This window comes from Lissotriton helveticus (genome assembly GCF_964261635.1).
Source record: "Lissotriton helveticus chromosome 1_1 unlocalized genomic scaffold, aLisHel1.1 SUPER_1_unloc_92, whole genome shotgun sequence".
Classification (NCBI taxonomy): Eukaryota; Metazoa; Chordata; class Amphibia; order Caudata; family Salamandridae; genus Lissotriton; species Lissotriton helveticus.
In genome coordinates this window covers 835991-861697 of record NW_027611739.1, presented here as the reverse complement: position 1 = coordinate 861697, position 25707 = coordinate 835991, and the positions used below count along the sequence as shown (strand labels likewise).

General features: G+C 47.3%; 1 protein-coding gene across 1 annotated transcript in view; it reads left to right on the top strand.

Annotated features, from left to right (window-relative positions):
- The first annotated feature begins 215 nt into the window (after positions 1–215).
- Positions 216–25707, top strand: part of LOC144806640 (uncharacterized) — a 69373-nt gene continuing 43881 nt past the window's right edge. The window contains 1 exon segment of the mRNA XM_078672959.1: positions 216–1617. Coding sequence (XP_078529085.1) covers positions 275–1617 — 1343 coding nt within the window. The 5' untranslated portion in view covers positions 216–274.

The following is a 25707-nucleotide window of genomic DNA, read 5'->3' as shown; positions in this document are numbered from 1 at the left end:
CCACCAGCTTTGATCATGTGTTCGGTATGAGGTGGATACAGCATTGCTCTGCTTTCTGTAAGGATGGCCGACCACCATTCAGTGTGCTAGGTGTATTGTAATCTCTTTCTGGCCAAATCACAGGAACAAGAGAAAATAACAATGGAGTGGAGCCAGACAACTGAAGAGTAAAGGAAAGAGAGGGTCTCTGATCTACAACAGACTGAAGACTAATCTTTACCCGGAAACATGCAAAACCACCTAAAATAAGCTTTACTTGCCACAATTATAATAAATGTACTTGGTGAGTTTTGTATTTCATTGTGAAATCTCAAATCAAGCATCCAAAATACCACACACATGCAGGGAATGTGAGAATAACACAAGAGCTTTATCAACCATGTTAGCTCCTCAGGACACGCAGTCATGGGATGCAGACAAATATAAACCCGACCCAGAGACACTAACCAAGAAAGAAGAATCATACATATGCAGCAAGAGCTTTAGTTTGTCATCACTACTAAAGAGCCATCAGCAAACACACACAGGAGAAGCAACGTGCAATTGCAATGAATGTGTGAAGAACTTTAGTCAGTTAGAATTCCTAAAAGATCATCAGCGAACACACATGGTGGAAAAACCATACCATTGCATTGAATGTGTGAAGAGCTTCAGTCGGTTATCACAACTCCAAAGACATCAGCGAACACACACTAGGGAAAAAGCATACCGTTGCAATGAATGTGGAAGTAGTTTTAGTGATTCCACAAACCTCAGGATTCATCAGCGAACACACACAGGGGAAAAGCCATTCCAGTGGAGTGAATGTGTGAAGAGCTTCAGTCGGTTATCACATCTTCAATCACATCAGCGAACACATACTGGGGAAAAACCATACCATTGCAATGAATGTGGAAGTAGTTTTAGTTATTCCTCAAATCTCAGGAGTCATCAGCGAACACACACGGTGGAAAAACCATTCCAGTGCAGTGAATGTGTGAAGAGCTTCAGTCGGTTATTAGACCAACAAAAACATAATCGAACACACACTGGGGAAAAACCATACCATTGCAACGAATGTGTGAAGAAATTCAGTCAGTTATCAACCCTCCGGAACCACCAGCGTACACACACTGGGGAAAAACCATACCATTGCACTGAATGTGTGAAGAAATTCAGTCATTTATCAACCCTCCGGAGCCATCAGCGAACACACACTGGGGAAAAACCATACAAGTGCAGTGAATGTGGAAATAGTTTTACTGATTCCTCACATCTCAAGAGACATCAGCGAACGCACACAGGGGAAAAACCGTTCAAGTGCAGTGAATGTGTGAAGAGCTTCAGTCAGTTATCACATCTCCAAACACATCAGCGAACACACACTGGGTAAAAGCCATTCAAATGTAGTGAATGTGTGAAGAGCTTTAGTCGATTAGAAAACCTACAAAGACATCAGCAAACACATATTGGGGAAAGCCCATATAATTGCATTGAAGGTGGAAGTAGTTTTAGTGACCCTTCGACATTAAAAAATCATCAGCGAACACAACTCGGGGAAAAGCTATTCAAGTGCACTAAATGTGTGAATAGCTTTAGACGATTATCGCTCTTCAAGACTTCAGCATACACACACAGGTGAAAAACCTTACCACTGCAGTGAATGTGGAAGTAGTTTTGGTGACCCTTCAACATTAAGAAAACACACTTAGGGGAAAAGCCATTCAAGTGCACTGAAAGCACGGAGAGCTTTAGTCGATTATCAATTCTACGAAGACATCAGCAAACACATACAGGAGAGAAACCATACCATTGCAGTGGATTTGGAAGTAGTTGTGGGAAGGATTTTCAGCAAACTACAGGGATTAGTGATAAAACCTATAAACACAACACACTTGAATAAGTTTAACAAGCAAAGACTAGAGATTATTTCTAGCTGATTTTAGTGTTTGGTCCTTTTGTGCAACAACCGGTTCAATGGCAGCTGCTAGAGAACAACGTTCAAAGGCAGAAAAAGTAAAAGTAGGAAATTGTGACCTGTAAATGTGAGAGAAAATGCTTGCAGTGCACAACATTTATCTCCAAAGCCCTGACACGGGAAACAATGTTGCTCATTTCAATCACATGCATCTGTAAATGCACCCACCCTAGTGGCACTTCCCAAGAGGTGTCCCATATAAAGCTGGAGCCTTGGTAAATTTGCTGGCTCACCGCTGACTGTAAATGATTCATGGCCAGATTAATTGTATATGAATATATTTTATACCTTTCTTATTTACAGAGAATCACCCAACCAACTCATAACTGGTGAAATGCCAAAATTATTGATCAGAGAGAAAGCTGTTGAAAAGTTTAGTTCTTAATAGGTTTCTGAAAGCTTGACGATTAGGTAAAGATTGAATCTTGAGCAGTAAAGAATTCAGCTCTTGGAATTCAGAAATATCGACTCGCTGCTTCACATTTCTTGATCCTTGGCACTGGAAAAGAAATCTGGATTCATAAGTAAAGGAACACAAAAGATACTGAGTTTTGACACAAATGATATTCAGGTTTGCATTTACTAGCTTTAAGCCCAACCCTTTTTAACATCTATATCCATCCTCTGGGAGAAGTGGCCAGGAGCAGAAGATTAGCTGTGGTATTTTACACGGATGACACACAGCTGGTGGTGGTATTATCTGAGGACTCTAAGCAGGGTGCACTTAAGTTTCAAGGAGATTTAACAGATATTGATAGTGGAGAAATGCATCCGAGGCTCTCTGTATTGCCCACAGAATCATGATTCTCCAATCTCGTGCTATTCTGGCTAGCCTCATAGCCTCCTATAGACCTACCCGTCAGCTGCGCTCCAAGGATCAGCATCTGACGGTTTTTCCTCGGTTAAGCTTTGGAAATCCCTTCCTGCACATATTAGAAACATTTAAAAACATTCTCTCTTCCGTAAAGCCGTCAAAACTCTCCTCTTCCCTGCATAATTGCCTCCTCGGTGTTCTTGGCTTGCTTATGGCAGTGACATTGTAGCACTGGTACGCCCGTTGTTGGGGCAGCTGCACGCTTTATAAAACCCCTTAACATAACATAACAAGCAAAAAGAAACCCTCGTTTTATAAACTGTCAGTGAATGAATGGATATAAAAAGTATGTGCTGCCTCATGAGCCAACAGTGAAACTTTGTGATGCAGTTGGGACGTCCTCAGACCACAAATAAGAAGGATCATAGCATTCTTAATCATCTGTAATGTCCTTTTGTGTTGCTGGAGCTGTCAAATACACAGTGTTCTCATAGCCCAGCCTTGCATAGAGGAAGGTGTTCACCGATATAATATGCACATCAGAAGAAAGGATACATCTTCAGTAGTCAAAGATAGTAGAAGCAAATGCTTTCCACCAAGTTAATTTTAAGAAAGTGCTGAGTCCGGGAAGTTCTTCCTGCTGCCGACCATCATCATCACCAGCGTCACCCAGCCAGTGAGGAACAGCAAGAAGACAGCTCTTCAGCACACCCATCCTTATACATAACACACTACAGGGGTTTGCTCCAGGGTCAAACCCACTTTAGTTTTACGTTCACAGCAACAAGTTCTAACCTGGACAATTTATATTTAGGATTAAGTGGTTTGCATGGCCATTAGTGGCATAATACTTTTGAAACCCAATACTTTATACATCTGTGTTAATGATACATAACCAAACATCCAAACACCACCCACGGATGGACATCCAAGAGCCTTTAAAAACCACACTACAGAGGTGTGTACCAGGATTTACTTTAACATTAACATGAACTAAATTATGATACAGCAAGAACAATCATGCTGTTATGAAATGTACACAATGATGACTAGATGTTACTTATTAATAATAAATGTATGTTTTTTGATATGTAATAAAACAACACATTTATTTGAATTCATGGTATTTGACTGCTGATTGTATAGGAGATCTTAAATGTGAGTTATTTCCTAAACTATAAAGATAATTTGTGATGTCAGCAAGGGGCCTAGTTTATTTGGCAATAGAGGGGTCAAATGATCTCAATAGCATGACTGCTTTCAGCAGGAGTCTGCCGCAGGTGGCATTAGAGGGGCCTAGTCTCAATAGCATGACTGCTTTCAGCAGGAGTCTGCCGCAGGTGGCATTAGAGGGGCCTAGTCTCAATAGCATGACTGCTTTCAGCAGGAGTCTGCCGCAGGTGGCATTAGAGGGGCCTAGTCTCAATAGCATGACTGCTTTCAGCAGGAGTCTGCCGCAGGTGGCATTAGAGGGGCCTAGTCTCAATAGCATGACTGCTTTCAGCAGGAGTCTGCCGCAGGTGGCATTAGAGGGGCCTAGTCTCAATAGCATGACTGCTTTCAGCAGGAGTCTGCCGCAGTTGGCATTAAAGGGGCCTAGTCTCAATAGCATGACTGCTTTCAGCAGGAGTCTGCCGCAGGTGGCATTAGAGGGGACTATTCTCGCCAGTGTGCCTTCTCTCAGAGTGAGAGGTGCTGAAAATATGTCTGTATCCTGGCACTTCTCTTGTTAATAATCTATAAAAATACCACAGAATGTTGAGTACTTGAAAGCAGTCTGCCATACAAGGGATTTAAACATGAATTTGTCAAATAGATTTTTTTTTTTTTTTAAGGTTCTTATATAGCACTGCTTTATCTAATGTCTGGTGGGTTTTCTTCAAAAGCCCTTTCTCCTTCGGAAGAAGTTTTCAATCGACAGACCGAGTGGGATTTCCGATGAAAGGCTGACAATCCATCCACCTCTAAACATGGCTGGTGGGTGGACCGTTGGTTTGGCTGGTATAATGTTTTGTTGCATTTTTGATAGAGTGCCCTGTCCACCACACCCTGAATCCAGCCCATCTTTCTTTAGTGATTTTTCTTTTTTGGGTTACATTTGAAGACTCTCCCTTACCTTTATGGTTTGACAGGTGGTTCACGGTCTGCCAGAGGAGCAGGCGTAACAACTTCCACTACCCCGTTGGACTAGCGGCCACCATATTTAGCTATCTCCACCAACCTGGCTATCCCTTTGTCTTGAGAGGAGCAACAGGAGCTCCTCTAAAAGCACCTAAAGTTTACTGAATGGCTGCCTTGTTTCCCATGGGTGCCCAACAGACTTTTTTGTTTACCTTCTTGTTGTAAAACAAGGCATTAGTTGTGAGGCCTGCACAAATAATGGGTCTACATTTGTCCTTCACTGGGAACCAAACACCCCAATGTAGCGCTTGACTCTAGGAGGGTAGCGTTGCAGAGCAGTCTAAGGCTTACTCTAGGGCTGTAGTGTGGGCTAGAAATCGCCATTTACAGGTACGCAGAAATAACACTCTGTACTTTTCTTTATAAAAAGGAAGAGTACATTTATTACACTCACACTACTCAATACTATGCATCAATTCACAAATATACATAAGTTGATGGAAATACTTGTTGACATTGCGTAAACACTTCCACCCCTCCCGCGGGGGGGGTCTAGTACCGCTACTAACTATGTGAACATCATCAACCCCCAAATGCATCCGGTTGACCATAACCTGTATTGGTGGCCAACCCATTATTTCAACAAGCACTTATAATGGGAACATCTGCCATAGTGACACATAACCCTGACTGACAGCATCTCATGCTCACCATACAGTATACATATTTAAATCACAGTGGCTGACAGTCTGGTTGTTCAACTAACGCATTTGCAAGAATACATGCCTAAGCATCACTTGGAATGGCAGGTACTTATCATATTTGGTAACATGATCAATGCAAGTCAATCCCAGACCCTAAACGGCATCGTATTCATTATCACTTGATTATGAAATTACAACCAGGCACCATGGCAAGAACGCCTAGCAACATATTTCCAATTTACTTATCAATCCGCATATTGCATGTGGCTTCCCAACCCCAAAAGAAACAATATTACATAAATGCACCACTTGTACAACTGCACCTTTACACCTCTAGGGGATGTCTCCACAAAGACAATCCATGTTCAGCCTTTCACAGCTCTGCGCAGTCAGAAGCATCAGCTCACAGCTGAAGAACAAACACCAGCATTAGGTAGTCTTGATTAAACATGAATAACCCTTGAGGGGTGTGAGAAGTTAGCCTGGTATATGATGTCCACTATCCTAGTGGGCACCTTGCGCCCGTCTAAATGACCCTTATTGATGGTGGTTGTAAAGTCAACCTTATAGACAAGCTATGCTAGTGGTAGCATGGACCAGCAGTCTTAGGCTAAAAACTTCAGAGAGCATGTGAAGCCAGTTGTTTTACCATATATAATCCCTTGAATGCCAAATGAAAGGACACCACACAAGGTATATATCAAATATATATGTATTTATTACTTACACAACCCCTCTGAACTCTTTCTGAGGTCAGAGATCGAAATGCATTACATGTTACTCATTTAGCATACTTTAAGTTGCACAAATACAATTCTGCCCTAGGGGCTTCACGAACCATATACTAAGTAAGTGGTATAAGAACCACTGCACGAACAGTGAATAGGCCTAAGGCCTAGGGAATCGCTGGGGCTACACTACAGTACTAAAGGTTAGGAAGAAGGAGACCCACGGATGGTGCCTGCAGTGTCTAAACACAGGTGCAGGTTCTCATTGACTTCAATGAAGCACGAAGGAATCACAAAGTTACTGATTTAGGGCACTTCCGAGTGGACTACGATAAAACCCCTTTAAACTAGTACACTTGGATAGTCAATACCCATGGGAGCACTGGAGTACTTGAGTTACCTCACCCAGGGAAGCCAGGTGCATAGGTGTCTTTTCGTGACGGGTTTCGTCGATGCTTTCAATGGAGAACTGCAAAAGAAGTGCTGCAGGCGGCTGAAGGAAGAGTGTCCGGGTGGATCTAAGGGTGGATCGAAGCAGTGAAGAACCTGAAAGCAGAGGGGACAGAGTCTGGGTCACTAGCCAGTGACCAGGGTGGAACCAGGTGATGTCGCGATGCAAACAGGTGAAGAGGTGAAGCTTGTCTTTGCAGCCACGAGGACCAGGAGGTGTTGACGATGCCCAGGAGCAGGATTCGAGCTGTCCTACAAAGGATCTAGTTGACTGCGGTGTCGGTATCCGGATTGGACCCAACAAGCCTTGGCAACCGCAACCCACACAGGAAGTGAAGATTGGCTTCAGGTCAGACCAGCAAGGTCTGAGGCACTTCTCTTTTGGAGGGAAGCTGGAGCAAGCCCAGAGCAACCAGGCAAGCATTGGAAAATCAAAGGATCGTCTTCGGAGGCTCACTAGCCAATGGGCTAGCAACCGCGAAGACGCGTCGAGCTGAAATGCAGGAGGGGGCTCCACGTGGCACTCGTGGAGTGAGGAGGGCTGAGCTCTGGTGAAAATGATGCTCGGGTCTGGGGCTTCTCTTACTCCAATGCACAACTGCGAGGGTACCTCGGTCGTTGCACAATTAGCAAAGAGCAGGTAGTCCAGGATAATCGGTCCCACATCTCTCGTGTCTGCCACGGGTCTCAGCTTTTCTGTGGATGTGGATCAAAGTCGGAGAAGTCTGGAAGTCCAGTTTCTGAGTCGCTGAGTTGTCGGGTTCCCGTTGGAGCACTGACAAAGCAAACTGTCAAGTTACTGGTGGTGCCTGTTTGAACAGGGTGGTCACTCCTTGACCACAAGGGAGATCTTCTTCAGTCTTCTAGTCAGCATAGAATGTCGAAGTCCAAGAGTTTTGTATCGTAGTTTCTTTCCAGGGTAATCTAATGTCTCTAGGCACAGCTCCTAACTTTATACCAAACTAAGGGGCTGGATTACCTCCTAGGACCCTCCTATGGGTGGTCCTGAGAAGGGGGTGGTTACACCCCTTTCTCTTTGTCCAGTTTAGCGCCAGAGCTGGGGCTGGAGTGCCCCAGGAACTGGTTTGAACCGGGCTATGCATGGAGCACCATGTGTGCCTCAGACAGTGTCTGCAAAAGCATCTTTCCATTGAACCCACCCTGCCCCAATACACTACTGGCTGTCTGGGGAGGTGCTAGCACCTCTCTCGACAGGAAACCTATTGTCCAGGCCTCCCTTGCTGGAGTTTCCCCCAGCTGCAGGAGGTCAGACTCGTGTCTGTGGCAGCAGCATCCATTTTGTGATGCTGAGGCTCTGTTTAACTTTAACCGGGTAAAGCAGTAACATACATCTCTTTTCCCTGTAGAAGGGTGGAATGCTACCCCCGCTGCCAGAATTGGTGGGGGGGAGCATTCCAAAGCATTTGACACCTTACAGGACATGTTTTGATAAAGCCAAACCAAAGTTCGCATTTAACTGCACAGATTATAATGCACTTAAGAGTATTTGGTATGGCTATATCATAGAACAGCTGTAAGGACATGGTTTCGAAAGCTCCAGAGGGGCTCAGCTCATGCCAGAGCACCCTCTCACATAAAACCAAGCACTCGGCCTCCAGAATTTTCGAGGCCTGCCATATGAGTGACTTATAGGTGCATATGTGTCTATTTATAAGGTTAGATATAGGAATACTATATCTATGTAAGGGGTGTTTACACCACATTACCCAAGCTGAGTGATCAGCCTGTGGTGTCAGTTTGGATGGCCAGCCAGGGGTGCTATAATACATACTGCAGCCCCTGGTAGGCCTTGAATGCACCTATGCCCTGGGTACTTATGGTATACTATACAGGGGCTCACAGAGGTGACCCAATCAGGTATGTACCTAAAGTACATGGTATCAATTTAGAGAGAGAACAGCTGGGCTGTGGTTCTGATTAGCAGGCCCACAGCCACACTAAAGTCGAAAAACCAGTAAATCACAGCAAAAAGTGGGGGTGACCATAGGAAGCAGACCCTACTCTCCTACACAACCCCCCCCCCCCCAAACGTAAGGACATTAAACTAACCTTGACCAGTTGAGTCTTCAGGTTCTAAGTGGAAATATCTAGAGAGTCCATCTGCATTGGAATGGTCAGTCCCAGGTCTATGTTCTACTGTAGAGTCCATCCCCTGTTGGGAAATGGACCACCTAAGCAGTTTGGGATTTTCACCCTTCATCTGATTTAGCCACAAGAGGGGCTTATGGTCTGTCTGAATTTTGAAGTGAGTACCAAACAAGTATAACCTCAGATTCTTCAGGGCCCAAACCAGAGCAAAGGCCTCCCTCTCAATAGCTGACCAACGTTTCTCTCTGGGGGTCAGCCTTCTGCTAATAAAAGCAATGGGCTGGTCTTGACCATCTTTATTCAATTGTGAAAGAACAGCTCCCACACCCAACTCAGAAGCATCTGTTTGGACAATGAATTATTTGGATAATATGGACTTTGTAGAATAGGTGCAGAGCACATGGCCTGCTTCAGGTCATCAAATGCCTTTTGACAGCTGACTGTCCACTGAACTTTCTTTGGCATTTTCTTTGAGGTGGGGTCATTAAGAGGAGTCACAATGAACCCATAGTTCTTAACAAACTTCCTGTAGTAACCAGACAGGCCCAAGAAAGCTCTGACCTGTGTCTGGGTGGTTGGAGGAGTCCAGTCCTTTATGGTCTGGATCTTGCGCTCCAGTGGTTGAACCTGACCTCCACCTACTAGGTCACCCAGGTATATAACCTTGCTCTGCCCTATCTGGCACTTGGTAGCCTTGATAGTTAGGCCTTCCTTCTGCAGGGCCCCCAAAACATTCTTCAGGTGGATCAGGTTATCTTCCCATGTGGAGCTAAAGACAGCAACATCATCAAGATAAGCTGCACAGTAGTCATCCAGACCTGAGAAGACTTGGTTCACCAACCTTTGGAATGTGGCAGGTTCATTCTTCAGACCAAAGGGCATTACCACACATTGATAATGTCCTCCTGGGGTTGAGAATGCTGTCTTCGCTTTTGCATCCTCGGCTAGTCTGATTTGCCAGTAGCCAGCTGTCAAGTCAAATGTGCTCAAAAACTTGGCAGAAGCCAATCTGTCAATGAGCTCATCTGCCCTTGGTATTGGATGGGCATCTGTCCTAGTGACAGCATTGAGCCCTCTGTAGTCCATGCAAAACCTCATCTCTCTCTCACCATCTTGGGTGTGAGGTTTAGGCACAAGGACTACAGGACTGACCCAAGGGCTCTCTCTGGGCTCAATAACTCCAACTCCAATATCTTTTGGATCTCTGCCCTGATACAGTTTCTGACATGGTCAGGTTGCCTGTAGATTTTACTCTTGACAGGCAGTGTCCACCTCATGGGTGCACCAGCTTGTCTGACTTGGAGTCAGAGAAAACATATGTCTGTAGGACTGTAGAACTTGTCTGAAGTCCTGCTGCTGTTGGTCAGTGAGGCTGCTTGCCAAGGCCACTACATCGACTGAACCATTTATTTATTTTATTTAATGAATTTATATGGCGGGTCAGCTACCCTAAGGTTTCCCGGCGCCCTGGACATGCACTCACCTGGAAGGGAACAAAGAGGTTTATTGATTAAACAACCATGTCTTAATGCCTTTATGGAATTTTGCTTAACTCTGTTCCAGTCGTAGTTGAAGTGGAAGCGAATTCCACAGGACAGGAGCCAGTTGCGCAAAGGAGCGGCCCCCCATCCGCACTCGTTTGAATCTAGAGACTACAAATTTCGCCTGATTCGATGAACGAAGGCGAAGAGATGGAATATATTTTTGGACCAGCTTACATAAGTAGCTGGGAGCCATTCCTGTGCTGATTCTGAACATAAAGCAGAGTGCTTTAAATTTGGAGTGATTGCCGCTCTTAAGCCAATGAAGATCGCGTAGATAGTCAGAGATGCGGGTTCTTCTAGGGAGGCGAAACAGTAGTCTGGCTGCCGAATTTTGGGTAACTTGTAACCGACGAGTGACTTCTTTATTGGAGCCCAGGTATAAGATGTTCCCATAGTCCAGTCTAGAAACAATGAGAGCCAGGACTACTGTTTTTTGGGCCCCTTTAGGAAGCTGCCAGAGGATTTTCCTCAGCCATTTTAAAATGGCAAAACATATGGAGGCAGTTTTCGTTACTTGTTGTCGCATTGACAATTTATCATCGATCATAATGCCCAAATTGAGAACAAATGGCACAGGTTGAGGGGTAGGACTCATTTCGTTTGGCCAATGCAAAGGACCACAGAGCTCTTTTTGTTCACCGAGGATAAGCAGCTCTGTTTTACCCCCATTGAGCTTCAATTTATTGGAGTGCATCCAAGCCGCAATCTTTTGAAGTCTAATGCGAAGAGGAGACACCTCAGCCTTGTCAGCTACCGATAGGGAGAAAACAAGCTGTGTGTCATCTGCGTATGAGAATATCGTAAGACCGGCTTCTTCTGCTAATGACGCCAAAGGACTTATATATATATATTGAAGAGTAACGGACTTAAGATGGAACCCTGAGGGACTCCATACTGGGCGATCATCGTCCTAGACTTATTATTTTTGGAAAAAACCTGAAAAGATTGATTAGTAAGAAAACTCACGAGCCATTGCAGGGCAGAGCTCCTAACACCCTTTATTTCCAGAGTCAGGTCAAGGGTTTCATGGGAGATGGTATCCAAGGTGGCGCTCAAATCCAATAATATGAGTGCCACCGTGCCACCCCCATCCAGTCTTTGGCGGATTGTTTCAGTCACTCCCAGCAGAGTAGATTCAGTTGAGTAACCTGCTGTGAACCCGGATTGTGACGGGTGCAGAAGATTGTTGGTATTTACAAATTCCGCCAATTGGTTATTCACATGCTTTTCCAGGATTTTGGAGAAAGCCGGTAAGAGTGAGACAGGGCGAAAGTTAGAGAAAACCTCTGGGTCCCCGTTGGCTTTCTTAGGTAAAGGTAAGACCTTGCATGTTTCCATGTGTCAGGCATCACTGCTTCCCCCAATGAAGCATTAAGAAGTCCCCTAATTTCGTTTAGGATATGTGGGTCCAGTTGTTTTAGAATGTGAACTGGGATAGGGTCATTCGGGGAACCCGAATTAATGCTTTTTAAAATTTCCATAAAGGAAGTAGGGTCTAACAGTTGCCAGCTAGTAAGTAGATTCCTAGGAGGTCCAACCAGCTCGTTGTTACAGCTGGGGGCAGGGCTCTGCTCTTTATTTGTTCTGAAGTCGGTGTAAATTTCAGAGATTTTATCCTTGAAATACTTTCCCAATTGGTTACATTTCATAACCGTTAGTTTAGGGGGGTCAGGTTGTTGTGCTGCGCCCGACAAATCTTGTACCATCTTAAACAGGAGTTTAGAAATATTTTGTGCAGCCATGATGTTATTTTTCATAAATTCTGAAATTTGGTAGGACTGATAGCTTGTTTATATTCCGATTTTTTTATTGGTTCATAATGTTTCTTCCACTGCCTCTCAAGCACCTTGCATCTACTTTTTTCAGTTTTAAGCGATTCTGAGAACCATGGAGCAGGAGGGCGGCTAGATCTGGGTTTATTCTTAGTAAGTGGAATGATAATATCTGCTGCCTCAGTTAGCCATTTATTAATTATGGTCGTGTCTGCTATTCTAGCCTCTTTTATATCTGGCATTGAGTTGAGTAATTGAGCATTTAAGCTGTCATTGTTAAGCTTTTTCCAGTTCCTGGACCAAATGGCATCAGCCGATTCTCTTTTCTGTGACATTGCCAGCATGATTTTAAAACTAACCAAATAATGGCCTGACCATAGAAGAGGTATAGTTGGCTCACATGTTAAGTTGATGAGACTAGAAAAGACGGGGTCTAACAAGTGTCCTGCTTTGTGTGTGGGGCCGGAATTACGTAGCAACAAATAATTAAGAGCTTCAAGATCAGAGATAAGATTCGAGCTAGTGGAGCAGTTGTGATCCTCAAGATGTAAATTAAAGTCTCCTAAAATGGAGAAATTAGTGGCTTCCTGTAAATATGGGGAAATAAAGTCTGGAAATGCAGCCACCCAGGCTCCTGCTGCTCCTGGGGGTGGGTAAATCAACATCCCTGAGAGTGTAAACTGGGGTGTAAGTGTTAATTTAAATAATCCGGCTACACAATAGTTTAGTGGTAAATCTTCCCATGTACAGATAAATTATTTTCTAAAAATAATGCCTATACCTCCACCCACTCTGTTCTTGCGATCCATCCTAACAATCGTATAATTAAGCGGGACTGCCGTGGCTATATCCGGTCCAGAGCTATCATTAAGCCAAGTTTCCGTCAGGAAAATGGCGTCAGGCTGGAGATCATTTATTAAATCATAAATATCTTCTTTATGTTTGGGCAACGATCGACAATTTATACTAAAAAATCGGAAATCTCTGGTCGTACTAACCTCTTTATGCTTTCTATAGGGATTATGTTTGTTGTACACCCGAGTATCCTCTAACACATTTTGCAAGCTCAGGGAAAAGGAGAAGTTACAGCCCTGGCAAGAAGATGAAGGATGTTATAGGTTTAGTAGTTTACAATTCTGGTGGCAGGCAGAACATAGTTTATTAAGCTCACGGTATGAATATTTAAGTTGGATCGTATTACGAGCAGTGGGGGTGGCCCCTGGTCCCGGTTGGTCGCGGACGGACGTAGACGGGCTTCCCTTTGGCGAACCACCGGCGCGCCTGCTGCACGCTTCCGCTGCGCATCGTACTCATGGGCCTTCTAAATACTGAACCAGGAGTAGTCCCGCCCCCTGTCCTCTAACCCGGAAAGCGTCTGTACTGCCTTCACTCCCTCTACAACAACCAGGAAAAACCTGTGGTGGACCAGGGAGTTGGCGGACTGAAGTGCGGGTGTCAGAAAACAGGAAGCAGCCCTGATGATGATCCATCATCAGGGTTCTTAGTGAGCAGGTCTGGGAGATGGTCACTCTCCTCCTCCTGTCCCTCATCTGTAGCCATGAGCAAACCCCAGTCTGTCCTGTCAACATATGCCTTGAATCTGTAGACATGAAGCACCCTTTGGGCGCTCCTGGGAGTTCCAAGGTCAACCAGGTAGGTTACCTCTCGCTTTTGCTCAACAATAGTGTGGGGTCCAGACCATTTGTCTTGGAGTGCTGCTGGGGCCACTGGCTCCAACACCCACACTTTCTGTCCTGGCTGGTAAACAGTCAGCACAGCCTTTTGGTCATGCCAGGCTTTTTGGAGTTCCTGGCTAATCTCAAGGTTTTTAGATGCCTTTTTCATATACTCAGCCATCCTGGAGCGGAGACCAAGTACATAATATACTATGTCTTGTTTAGGCTTTTTGAGAGGTAACGCAATTCTTCTTTCATCAGACACAGGGGTCCTCTTACAGGGTGCCCAAATCGAATTTCATAAGGGCTGTAGCCAACCCCCTTCTGTGGGACCTCTCTGTAAGCAAACAAAAGGCAGGGCAGCAAGATATCCCATCTTCTCCTAAGCTTTTCAGGGAGTCCCTTGATCATGCCCTATAAGGTCTTGTTGAATCCCTCCACCAGACCATTGCACTGTGGATGGCAGGGTGTGGTGAACTTATAGTTCACTCCACATTCTTTCTACATAGCAGTCAAATATCCAGACATAAAGTTTGCACCTCTGTCTAAGACAACCTCTTTCAGAAAGCCCACTCTTGAGAAAACTCCCAGGAGGGCTCTTGCCACAACAGGGGCTGTTGTGGTCCTTAAGGGAATAGCTTCTGGATACCTGGTGGCATGATCCACTACCACCAGTATAAATCTGTGCCCAGATGCTGTTTGGGGATCCATTGGTCCAACAATGTCTATCCCAACTCTTTCAAAGGGTACCCCCACCACAGGTAGTGGTATTAGGGGGGCCTTTGTGGTGCCACCTGATTTGCCACTGGTTTGGCAGGTGTCACAGGAGCGACAAAACTCATTGGTGTCCTCTGACATGTGTGGCCAGTGAAAGTGAGGGACAAGCCTGTCCCAAGTCTTGTTCTGGCCAAGATGTCCCGCTAAGGGAATATCATGGACTAAAGTAAGAAGGAAGCCCCTGAATGCCAGAGGTATGACCAACCTCCTGGAAGCATCAGGCTTGGGGTCTCTAGCCTCTGAATAAAGGAGTCCTTCTTCCCAATACACTCTATGGGTACCTGTAGCATTCCCAGCAGCCTCAGCAGCAGCTTGCTGTCTGAGGGGTTCAAGAGAGGGGTAGTCTAACTGCGCCTGCCTCAGATCTGCCCTTGAAGGTCCCCCGGTCCCAAGAAACTCAACCTGATCAGGCTCAAGCTCTTCTAGGACAGTTCTTTCTTGTTTCTCACTATCAGCTTCCTCAGAAGGCTGATCCTCACTCTGAGGCAGGAGAGGAAGCACTGCCTTAACGCTACTGCTCTTTCTCTTGGAAGGCAACTGGTCCATAGTTTCAGGATCCAGGGCCTGTTCAGTTTTGCACTTTTTGGCCTGTGACCTGGTCACAGCAAGGACATGTGCTGATATACCTAACATCTCTGCATGAGTCCTATACTCCACTTCAGACCAGACTGAAGATTAAAGATCATTGCCAAGCAGACATTCTACAGGGAGGTCTGAACTAACAAAAAGTCTTTTGAGGCCAGTTACCACTCCCCAGGAGAAATAAAAAATGACCATACTATGGGTGGTAGTGACATTGCTTGCATTGGTCACTAGGTAATTATCACCTAGTATTATCTGACCAAGGTCCACATAGTTAAGCGTCACCATGGTGACACTGGCACATGTGTCCCTGTAGGCCTGAGCCACATTGTTATTGATTAAAGGTATTTGCCTGTACTTGCATAAGTTATTAAGACTCACAGTAGAGGACATAGCCATGTCCTCATCACAGACAAGAACAGCTTGAGTTGGTATTCTGACTAGGCCAGAATCCATCTCAGTACCCAGGGTTAACCCCACTATAGCCTTGGGTTGAGAACCACCACTGTTAACTGTACTAGGGGGTGCCTTAGGGGCAACAGTGGTTGGAGCTGTCTCCTTCTTGGTGCAATCACTAGTCCAGTGAGAATTAACCTTACAAGTTTTGCACCAGGGTTTCTTTGGGCCTTCCTTTTCGTAGATTGTTGGGAACCCCCACCATTCGAAGCTTTTTGGGGACCTTGAGAAGACTTCTGGTCTTTTGCTTTCTCCCCACCCTTTTGGTCTTGCTTCTTCTGATCACCACCTTGCTTCACCCTGGTTCTGACCCATTTGTCTGCCTTCTTTCCCAATTCTTGGGGAGAGGTCAGATCAGAGTCAATCGGGTGTTGATGCAATAACTGGTTCTGACAATTATTATTTAATCAAATTATACAATCCTGTATAGTCTTTAACCTTACTGCCCAGTAACCAGCCTTCCAGAGCCTTAGTTGCACAATCTTCAAAGTCAGTCCAGTCCTGAGTATGTGTCTTCTGGGTATCTCTGAACATCAACCTATACTGCTCAGTGGTTAAGCCAAGCCCATCTATTAGAGCACTCTTCAGGACATTGTAGTTGTCAGCATCCTCATCACGAACTGTGAGGAGCTTGTCTCTACCTTTTTCTGAAAAGGAGAGCCATAAAATTGCTGCCCACTTGTTAGAAATGGGGTTGCCAATTCTACAGGGGGTAGCATGGAGCAGAGCGGGCAGGCCAAACTCCTGAAGACATGTGCGAAGCATCCACGCAGTACCCACAGACGACACACCAGGCACACTACAAAAGAGACACGACACTGGGTTGGAAGTAAAAGAATAACTCATGTATTGTCTCCAACCTGCAAAAGTAAACACAATAATGAACTGTAATCAAAATAGGGCGCCAACTGGCGCCAGGGCAATGGATACCAGGGGGATTATTTACAGGGAAAATGGATAAAGCAAGAAAAAGGGTAAGTCCATCAGTTTCCAGGCTGAAATAAAAAGAACGTTAGCAATTGACATGAACCATCAGCAATATCAATGTGAGGGCAAGAACTTCTACGCATCAGCCTTTGGGGCAGGTCAACATGAAATAAAACAGTGCCTCCTGCAAAAAGGAACAATAGGCATGCAATCTTAATACCAGGCCTAGGCAGGCATAATCGCATTCACCGTGGGTACTATCAGATAGGCAGAGCACAGGAGCCTAATACACCATCTGGAAACTGGTCATTGGTGGAGCATAAGTAAACCACTCCTGTATGGCACAGGTAACATTGCAGGGGTCAGACATAGCATAAACCACTAAGTGTAACAGCGTTATCCACACCCATAACCATGGGGCCATCCCATTAGCCTCAACACCTCTAACATGGGGCATATACCATCAACTCAGACCCATTGGAAGACTGGGCATGGCCCTTCAATCATTGCCCCTGCCCCCTGTTCAGCAAAAGCAGTCCGGGGCCTGGGGGGCCATAGGCATGTAACCCTACAACAAAACCCTGGTCCCGGGGGCAAAAGTCAGGACCCTATGTTGCAGGTGCCCGCTGACAGGCGGGGCACCTGGAGAACAACACTGTTCCTGGGGGCGGAAGTTCACCACGGAATGCTGGCACCGGGGGTTGGGCACCAACAGTATGCCCCGAAATACCCCCAAACACAGTCTGTTTGAGCCCCCCACTCACCGGGCTCTTTGTGATGTCCTTCTGGCTCCGGGCTCTCACCGGCGCTAATGCAGCAGGCGTTTTCCGGGCTGTTCCCTTCCGTGGTAGGCGCGGGGCTTTCCTTTCCAACCGGGAGCCCCACGGGTCACATGCAGCACCTTCTCCTGCCTCCCCAGTCTTCCCCGGGCGGATCCTCAGGCACCGATCCTGTGCCTCGAGCGGACCGGCCTCTGGGGCTTAGCTCGTCCTCCTGGTAGGTCTGGGGAGGATGGGGGCTCTCCCTCTCCTGGGGGCCCCCTTCGCTGGTGTTCCGGGCGGTCCCGGGCCTTCAAGCAGAGGGGGGGACTCGCGCTCTCCTGCGAGCTCCCCTTCCTGACGGGTGCCGGTTCGCGGGCTTCCGGGGCTTCTCCCTGGGACAGGTCCAATCAGAGGCCTCCCCTGGAGGGGTGTGGTGCCGGCCGCTAATCCCAGCGCGGCCGGCAAGGAGGTGTGGCAGAGCCAACCAATGGCGGGACCCCAAGGGCGGGGGCGCGGCCGATGACGTGGCTGGGCGCCCCAGTCACGTGAGGGCAGTGGCGGCTTCAGGGACTAGCGTGGCCCTCAACGATATCACGGCGGCCCTCCCTCGCTTCAGGGGCCGCGGCAAGGAGCCTTGAGCAACCGATGACTTGTCTTCTGCGGCGCCGGGGCCGCGGCAGTGATCGCGGCTAGGTTTCTCCCTCATCCAGGCCCCGGGCCGCGTGGTGAGTTTCAGGTGGCAATTCTGCGGGATGGGCACCCGCTCCTAATTTATTCAAGACGCTGGGTAGGCACGCGCGACAGTAGGACTTAGTCCAAGAGCGCCAAGACGTGGGGTAGGCCCCTGCGGCGCTTTACAGCAGAACCATTCTTTTTTGGGCCACACAGCGCTTAGGTGAAGCAGCGCTTCGGGAGCATAACTTTGCCGCTGTAGCGCTTAGAGGCACAGCGCAGGCTCTATATGCAGCGCTTTGTAGGCAGACAGCTCCTGAGCAACACAGCGCTCCCCAACAACAGTTATCTGGGGCTCCCACAGCGCTTCCAGGCAGCACAGCTCCTTGAGGGCACACTCTTCCTAGCCCAGCGCTGTAGGATCATTCAACACAGCGCTTAGCAGGTACAGCACTCCCAGATTATAGCGCTTAGCAGGCAATCCGCAAGGCACTCTTGGTCACAGTGCTCTGGGGACACAAGCAGTCTCCTGCAAGACAGCGCTTCCAGGCACACGGCGCAAGGGGGGCGGACAGTCCCAGCAGCATGCCCCAGGGTAACTCTTCTCACCTCCTGGGTGGTGGGTCCAAGGTGCTCCTTCCATTCTAGGCGCTTCAGGGTCCTAGGGGGGGCCCTCCTTCGTCAGGGGCCCGGGTGACAGAGCTTCAAGCACTACTGGGCCAGGTCAGCAGTTAGTGGGGGCGTCATCAAAACAGGGCGGTAGGCTTTCACCATCCCCACTGTAGCTTGGCCCTCCTCCTACACAGCAGCCTGAACTCCTGAAGTGGGGCTCCACTAGCCCTGGGGACAGTAGGGGGATTCTAGGTGGGTGCAGGGTCCAGCACACAGGCCAAGTGGCAGGTACCCTCACATTCCTGCCCCAGCTCTGTCTCTGCACATGGTGGCACATCCCCCTTATTTATACCCTCCTCACCCCACCTCCCAGACAGTACCAGCAGCTTCTGGAATTCTCTGGAAAACTGGTTTAAACTTGCTCTTGGGGAGGAGTAGAGCACCATGGGTGCCAGGCTTTCCCTCGAAAAGCAGGGGTGGCTGGGTACCTAACAACTAGACTGCTAACCTCCTGCAGTCAGGTGGCACAACATACAGCCATGGCATCCATTTTAAAAATTGCAGTTCACCAGGGTACATTTACACACTGGGGGGAATTGACAAGTGCTGACACCATTGCATGACATTACACATTAACATGGTGTCTCACACCACACATGGCCTATACAGTAACCTTTATCATGGGGGAGACATCCTACATTAGGGGGGCAAAAGGCAAAACATTTTGGGGGAAAAGGGTCAAGTCCAACACCACTGACTTTGGGGTACCTGCTGTACTTTGCAAGCCCTCTCCAAAGCATTTATCCACTTGTGGATGCCATTCCCACTCTGGTAGGGAGGGACAATCTTACTTAGATTTCTATGGCCATTTGACCTTTCCCTACCTCTAGGGATGTTGCTGCCACCAGTGGAATCTAATCCAGTCAACATTTGCTCTCTAGCAAGAGCCAGGGTATCTTTGGCAAGGGCAATTTCTTGCCTCTTGATCCTAAGCTTGACTTCCCTCATCCTAGCCTTGTGCTCCCTTCTCTGAGGTGAGGTCATCCTCCTCACTGCTGAGGTATTTGACCCTATTAAGTCATCAGAGTGGTGGGAGTCACTGGAAAGTGACCTCCTCCTTCTGTGCTCAGTTTTAAGCCTACTTGGGGGCCTGGATGGGATTCTCTCCTGTCCAGCCCCATAGTCCTAGGTTAACCTGGTTCAGTTCTTCAACTTGGACCTGATCATCATCCTCATCATCAGACCCCCCTGGATTGTCATCCTGGGAATCCTCTGTTGATGGATGGCCCCCTCTTCCACTACAGTCTGATCTGGGGTTGATGCTTTCTCAGCATCATACTCCACTAACAAATATATAATGTGTCTTAGGGTTGGACTCTGTCCTTGTCTCAGTCTCCTGAGTGAACACAAACTTCTAATTTCATTAAAGGTAAATGTGTCATAGTGAGAAGGGACCCTGGGAGGGTCCACTTCCTCTGGGAGAGACACACTAGGCTCTTCTCTCAAGGACATTCTCTAGTGAGGTGTGGTGTGTGCACCTACCTACACTAAGTGTTACCTACTAGAACCTCTCTAGGAGTTGTAGTCAGGGTGTGCTAGGCCCTTTCCTCTACAACAACTAAGTTCAGTAGAACTTAAGTATTCCACAATGGTAACTCGCGTCTGTGTTCCCACACTGCACGCGTCTCCCGTGGGTCTCCTACTTCCACACCTTTGGTCCTGTAGTGTAGCCCCAGCGATTCCCTAGGCCCTAGGCCTATTCACTTTTCCTGAAGTGGCTCTTATACCACTTACTTAGTATATGGCTCGTGAGGCTCCTAGGGCAGAATTGTTTTTGTGCAACTTATAGTATGCTTAATGAGTAACTTGTAACGTATCTCGAACTCTGACCTCTCAAAGAGTGCAGAGGGGATGTGTTAGTAATAGATACATATATATTTGATATAGACCTTGTGTGGTGTCCTTTCATTTGGTATTCAAGGGATTATATATGGTAAAACAGCTGGCGTCACATGCTCTCTGAAGTTTTAGCAAGACTGCTTGTCCATGCTACCACTAGGATAGCTGGTCTATAAGGTTGACTTTACAACCATCATCATAAGGGTCGTTTAGACTGGTGCAAGGTGCCCACTAGAATAGTGGACAACATATGCCAGGCTAACTTCTCACACTGGGGTTGGAGAGTTCTTTCACGATGTTGACGAGCTTGTTGCTGTTGTGTGCGTTGTTGTCTAGTCAGCCTTTGAAGGAGACTCTTTTGGCTGATCTGATGAGGTGATGGTGTATGCGGGTGGCGTTTTTGTGGGTTGTGCAGTTGTCCGGTGTTCGTTCACTGAGCCATTTCTTCTCCAGTTTTCAACAGGTTTGCTTGGAGGCCTGGAGGTCTTCTGTGAACTAGCTGGCTTTGTTGCTGGTGTGACATCTGAGGATTTCTTGAGTGGGGCGAGGGTGTTGGTGCAGTCGTCGATCCACTGTCTGAGGTTGCAAGCGGTGGTGTTGGGGTCAGTGGGGTCAGCGGGTGGGCTCTGGCTGAGTGTGGCAGTTAGCTGGTCTTCGGTGACTTTGCCCCAGCAGCGACGTGGCATCTGTTGGGTGCGGTGGTGCGTGGTGGGCTTCCTGAAGGTGAAGTGGATGCAGTGATGGTCAGTCCAGTGGTGTTCGTCGTGTGGTTGAAGGAAATGTGGGGGCTTGCGAAGTTGATGGGGTCATGCGTGTGGACGGCGGCGTGGGTGGGTGTTGTCACAAGCTTTCTGAGTCCGGGGCTGGTGAGATTGTTGATCAGGGTGGTGGAATTGGTGTTGGTGTTGTTCTCGAGGTGGAAGTTTAGGTCCCCGAGGAGGATGTAGTCCTTAGAGGCGAGGGCGTGTGTGCTGATGAAGTCAGCGATGGAGTCGCTGAACTACAGTCGGGATCTGGGGGGTCTGTAGACGAGGGTTCCTCGAAGGGTGGTGTTGGGGTCGGTGTGGATCTGGAAGTGCAGGTGGTCGGCGGTGCTGAGGGTGTCGTCGGTGTTGGTCGAGTCTCTGAGGGTGTTCTTGTGGACGATACCAATTCCTCCTCCTACTCCTTTGGTGCGGTCCATGCGGTTCATCTTGTAGCCTTCCGGGATGGCTATGGCGATGTCAGGAGCTGAGGCGGGGTTCAGCCAAGTCTCCATCAGGAAGGGGACGTCTGGGGAGGTTGAGTCGAGGAGGTCCGCATGTTTGCGGGTGGAGCGGGTGTTGAGGAGGATGCATCTGAGGAAGTTGGGTTCTTTCCTGGGCGGAGGTTTGGCAGGGTGGATGCTGGTGAAGCTGCAGTTCCGGCAGGTGAAGGGTCCTTGGGTGCACTTCGGGATGCCCCGGAAGCAGGCTTGTTCTCGTCCGGCGTTGAGTGCATGGAGGGTGCTGGCATCGTAGCGCAGTTGGGCATTGTGGTGTTCGCGGGGTCAGGGGTTCTGGCACTGGGCACGGTCCAGGCGCGGACGGGCACAGATGGGCTTGCCCTAGGCGTGCCTTTGGTGTGCCAGTGGCGCACCCGCTCCGTGCGTCTGCGCATTGCCCGCCATAAGTAGGGGATTTGGAAGGGAGGATGAGCTGGGATGGGGGAGCTGTCTAATGTAAGCGGGGGGCGGGGCAGCAGGGGGGGGCAGCGGCAGGAAGCGGGACCGGTGAGGGAACACAAGGAAAAGCAGACACAAAGGGACAACGAGGGCAATACACGAGCAATAAAAACAATATTTAGACAACCAGAAAACGAGCACAATAAGCGGGCAAAAGCAAGGCAAAAGCGAGTAAAAGCAATCTTAAGGCACAGAACAGGCACAATAAAATGGGCAAAAAACGAGTACAGAAGCCGAAAAAGCAAACCTAAGGCCTACCACTGGCCACCAGGGATGAGGCACCGATGGTAGCCTGCGGGTGGAGGTGGGTCTCGAACTAGGCAGCATCTGAGCTGGAGCACGGGAGCAGTCCGGTGGAGCTACGTGGCGTGGGAGCGACCTGCCTGGCAACAGGGTCAAGGGTCGCTCTCACTGCCGCGCAGAGGCCGCCATAAGTAGGGGAGGTGTGAGGGAGGTTCAGCTGGGAGGGAGGAGCGGACTAATGGGAGCTGTGGGGCAGGCCGCAGAGGGTGCTGCGGCGGGAAGCCTGACCGGCAAGGTTACACAAGGCAAAGCGGGCACCAAGGGATAACGAGGGCAGTACAAAAACAATAATTACAATATTTAGACAACCATAGGGGCACAGAAAACAAGCACAATAAGCGGACAAAAGCCAGGTAAAAGAGGGTAAAAACAAACCTAAGGCACAAAACAGGCGCAATAAAACGGGCAAAAACAATACAGAAGCGGAAAAAAGCAAACCTAAGGCCCACCACTGGCCACCAGGGATGAGGCGCAGGTGGTAGCCTGTGGGTGGAGGTGGGCCTCGAACTAGGCAACAGCTGAGCTGGAGCACGGGCGCAGTCTGGTGTAGCTATGTGGCATGGGAGCGAGCTGCCTGGCAACAGGGTCATGGGTCTCTGAGCCATGTGTTCAGTTTTTCTTAAAAGTATCTGCTCTGAACTTTCAAGACGAAGGTTCTGAGGAAGTTTGTTCCACTTCAAGGGACCAAGAAAAGAGAAGGAATGACACCTGCCCTCCCCCAGGAAATTCTTGGGACCAAAGCTAGTGCCTTACTGGAAGAGCAGAGCTTCCTTGCTGGGCAGTACACATGAATTCTTGTGGCCAGATATCTGGGGCCTATCGGGTGGAAGGTTCCAAGGATCAGGACTAGCTCCTTGAACACAGTTTGTTTCCTCACAGGCAGCCAGTACAGCACATGCAGGTGCGTAGAAGCCCAAATTACCAATCGCTGATTAAGAAGTAGTCGTGCTGCAGCATTCTGGACCACTTGGAGTCTCTGGTAGCATAGTCCAATAGGCCAAGATAAAGAACATTTGCACAATCCAGGCTAGATGTAATCAAGGCATGGATCAAAGTTTTCTTGGTGGGACCAGACAGAAGGGACAAAAATATCTTTACTACATGGAGTAGAACAAAGCAGCTCCCTACCACGGACCTGACTTGAGATTGAATCGGAAGCTGGTTGTCAAATTTGAACCCTAGGTTTCTAGGTACTCCTGTTTGAGGAAGCTGAAGTGGTGCTTCTTCTTACCAGCTTGTCGAACAGTTAGGGGGTGAAAGAGAATTTCCGTCTTGTCGGCATTGCACATTAGTTGGTGCTAATGCTTCTAGGAGAACATTGTAGTCAAGCAGGGACTGTTTGAATCAGGAATAATTTCTTTGCCTATATGTGATATAATCTTGGCTCCAAACAGCTCATGCACCTTCAAAACTACACAGAGGTTACTCCCCTGTCACATTGCTGAAATAGAAAGGCAAGAGTGTTCGAACGGAGAGATAGAAGTGGTCAACTAAAACAGTGGAATCATTGGAAACAAGAGCCATCAAGCCTTTTGTGGGGTGCTACACTCAGTTTTTAACCATTTTGAAGGTGCTGGACCTGTCTTTCTTTCATGTATAAGGGGTTGGCTGTACAGCAGAGACAGATCCCCGTGGAGTGGATAGAAGGGATATATACGGACACCTTCATCTCTGGATTTTGTAAACACCTTTGCCATAAGTGCTCATTTGTAGAAAACTAAGATAACAAATTGTGGCTGGGAGATATCATTTTTCCTGAAGAAGGTGGCTGTCAAATATTAGAAGCCGCCGAAACGCGTTAATGCTTTCCAAATAATCTTTTACACTAGATCTTTGGGACATTTTGTTAGTTGAAGATAACTGAGCAGATGAGATATTCCAACTTTTTAACAAATGATCTGTTATAGACTAGTGATGGTTTAATGACATGAGATAACTGTCTAATATGTTCTCCCGCTGTGTTTGTCTAATGAAAAGGGTTTTTTGATTGGGAATTTTATTTGAATTGTTTAATTATATGTTTTGTATGCTCTTTTTTAATTATATACAACAATTGTTTTTTTAAAGATTGACATTGTTTGTACAGTTTTTTAATGAATTTATAATACATTGTTGAAGAAAATTTGGTGCACAATGAGTATAGCAAGAACTCATTTTTATTCTCAGTATGTTTTGGTGATATTGTTTTTTGATATACGTGTGACAGTGAAGTGATTGAGTTTGCCAAAGGGGATCTTTATTTCTTGACTATGGTCTACTTGGTGCCCTACCACTTTGGTTTTAAAGGGCCCCTCTCTTTTACTGAGACAGTTTGTTTCCTCACAGGCAGCCAGTACAGCACATGCAGGTGCGTAGAAGCCCAAATTACCAATCGCTGATTAAGAAGTAGTCGTGCTGCAGCATTCTGGACCACTTGGAGTCTCTGGTAGCATAGTCCAATAGGCCAAGATAAAGAACATTTGCACAATCCAGGCTAGATGTAATCAAGGCATGGATCAAAGTTTTCTTGGTGGGACCAGACAGAAGGGACAAAAATATCTTTACTACATGGAGTAGAACAAAGCAGCTCCCTACCACGGACCTGACTTGAGATTGAATCGGAAGCTGGTTGTCAAATTTGAACCCTAGGTTTCTAGGTACTCCTGTTTGAGGAAGCTGAAGTGGTGCTTCTTCTTACCAGCTTGTCGAACAGTTAGGGGGTGAAAGAGAATTTCCGTCTTGTCGGCATTGCACATTAGTTGGTGCTAATGCTTCTAGGAGAACATTGTAGTCAAGCAGGGACTGTTTGAATCAGGAATAATTTCTTTGCCTATATGTGATATAATCTTGGCTCCAAACAGCTCATGCACCTTCAAAACTACACAGAGGTTACTCCCCTGTCACATTGCTGAAATAGAAAGGCAAGAGTGTTCGAACGGAGAGATAGAAGTGGTCAACTAAAACAGTGGAATCATTGGAAACAAGAGCCATCAAGCCTTTTGTGGGGTGCTACACTCAGTTTTTAACCATTTTGAAGGTGCTGGACCTGTCTTTCTTTCATGTATAAGGGGTTGGCTGTACAGCAGAGACAGATCCCCGTGGAGTGGATAGAAGGGATATATACGGACACCTTCATCTCTGGATTTTGTAAACACCTTTGCC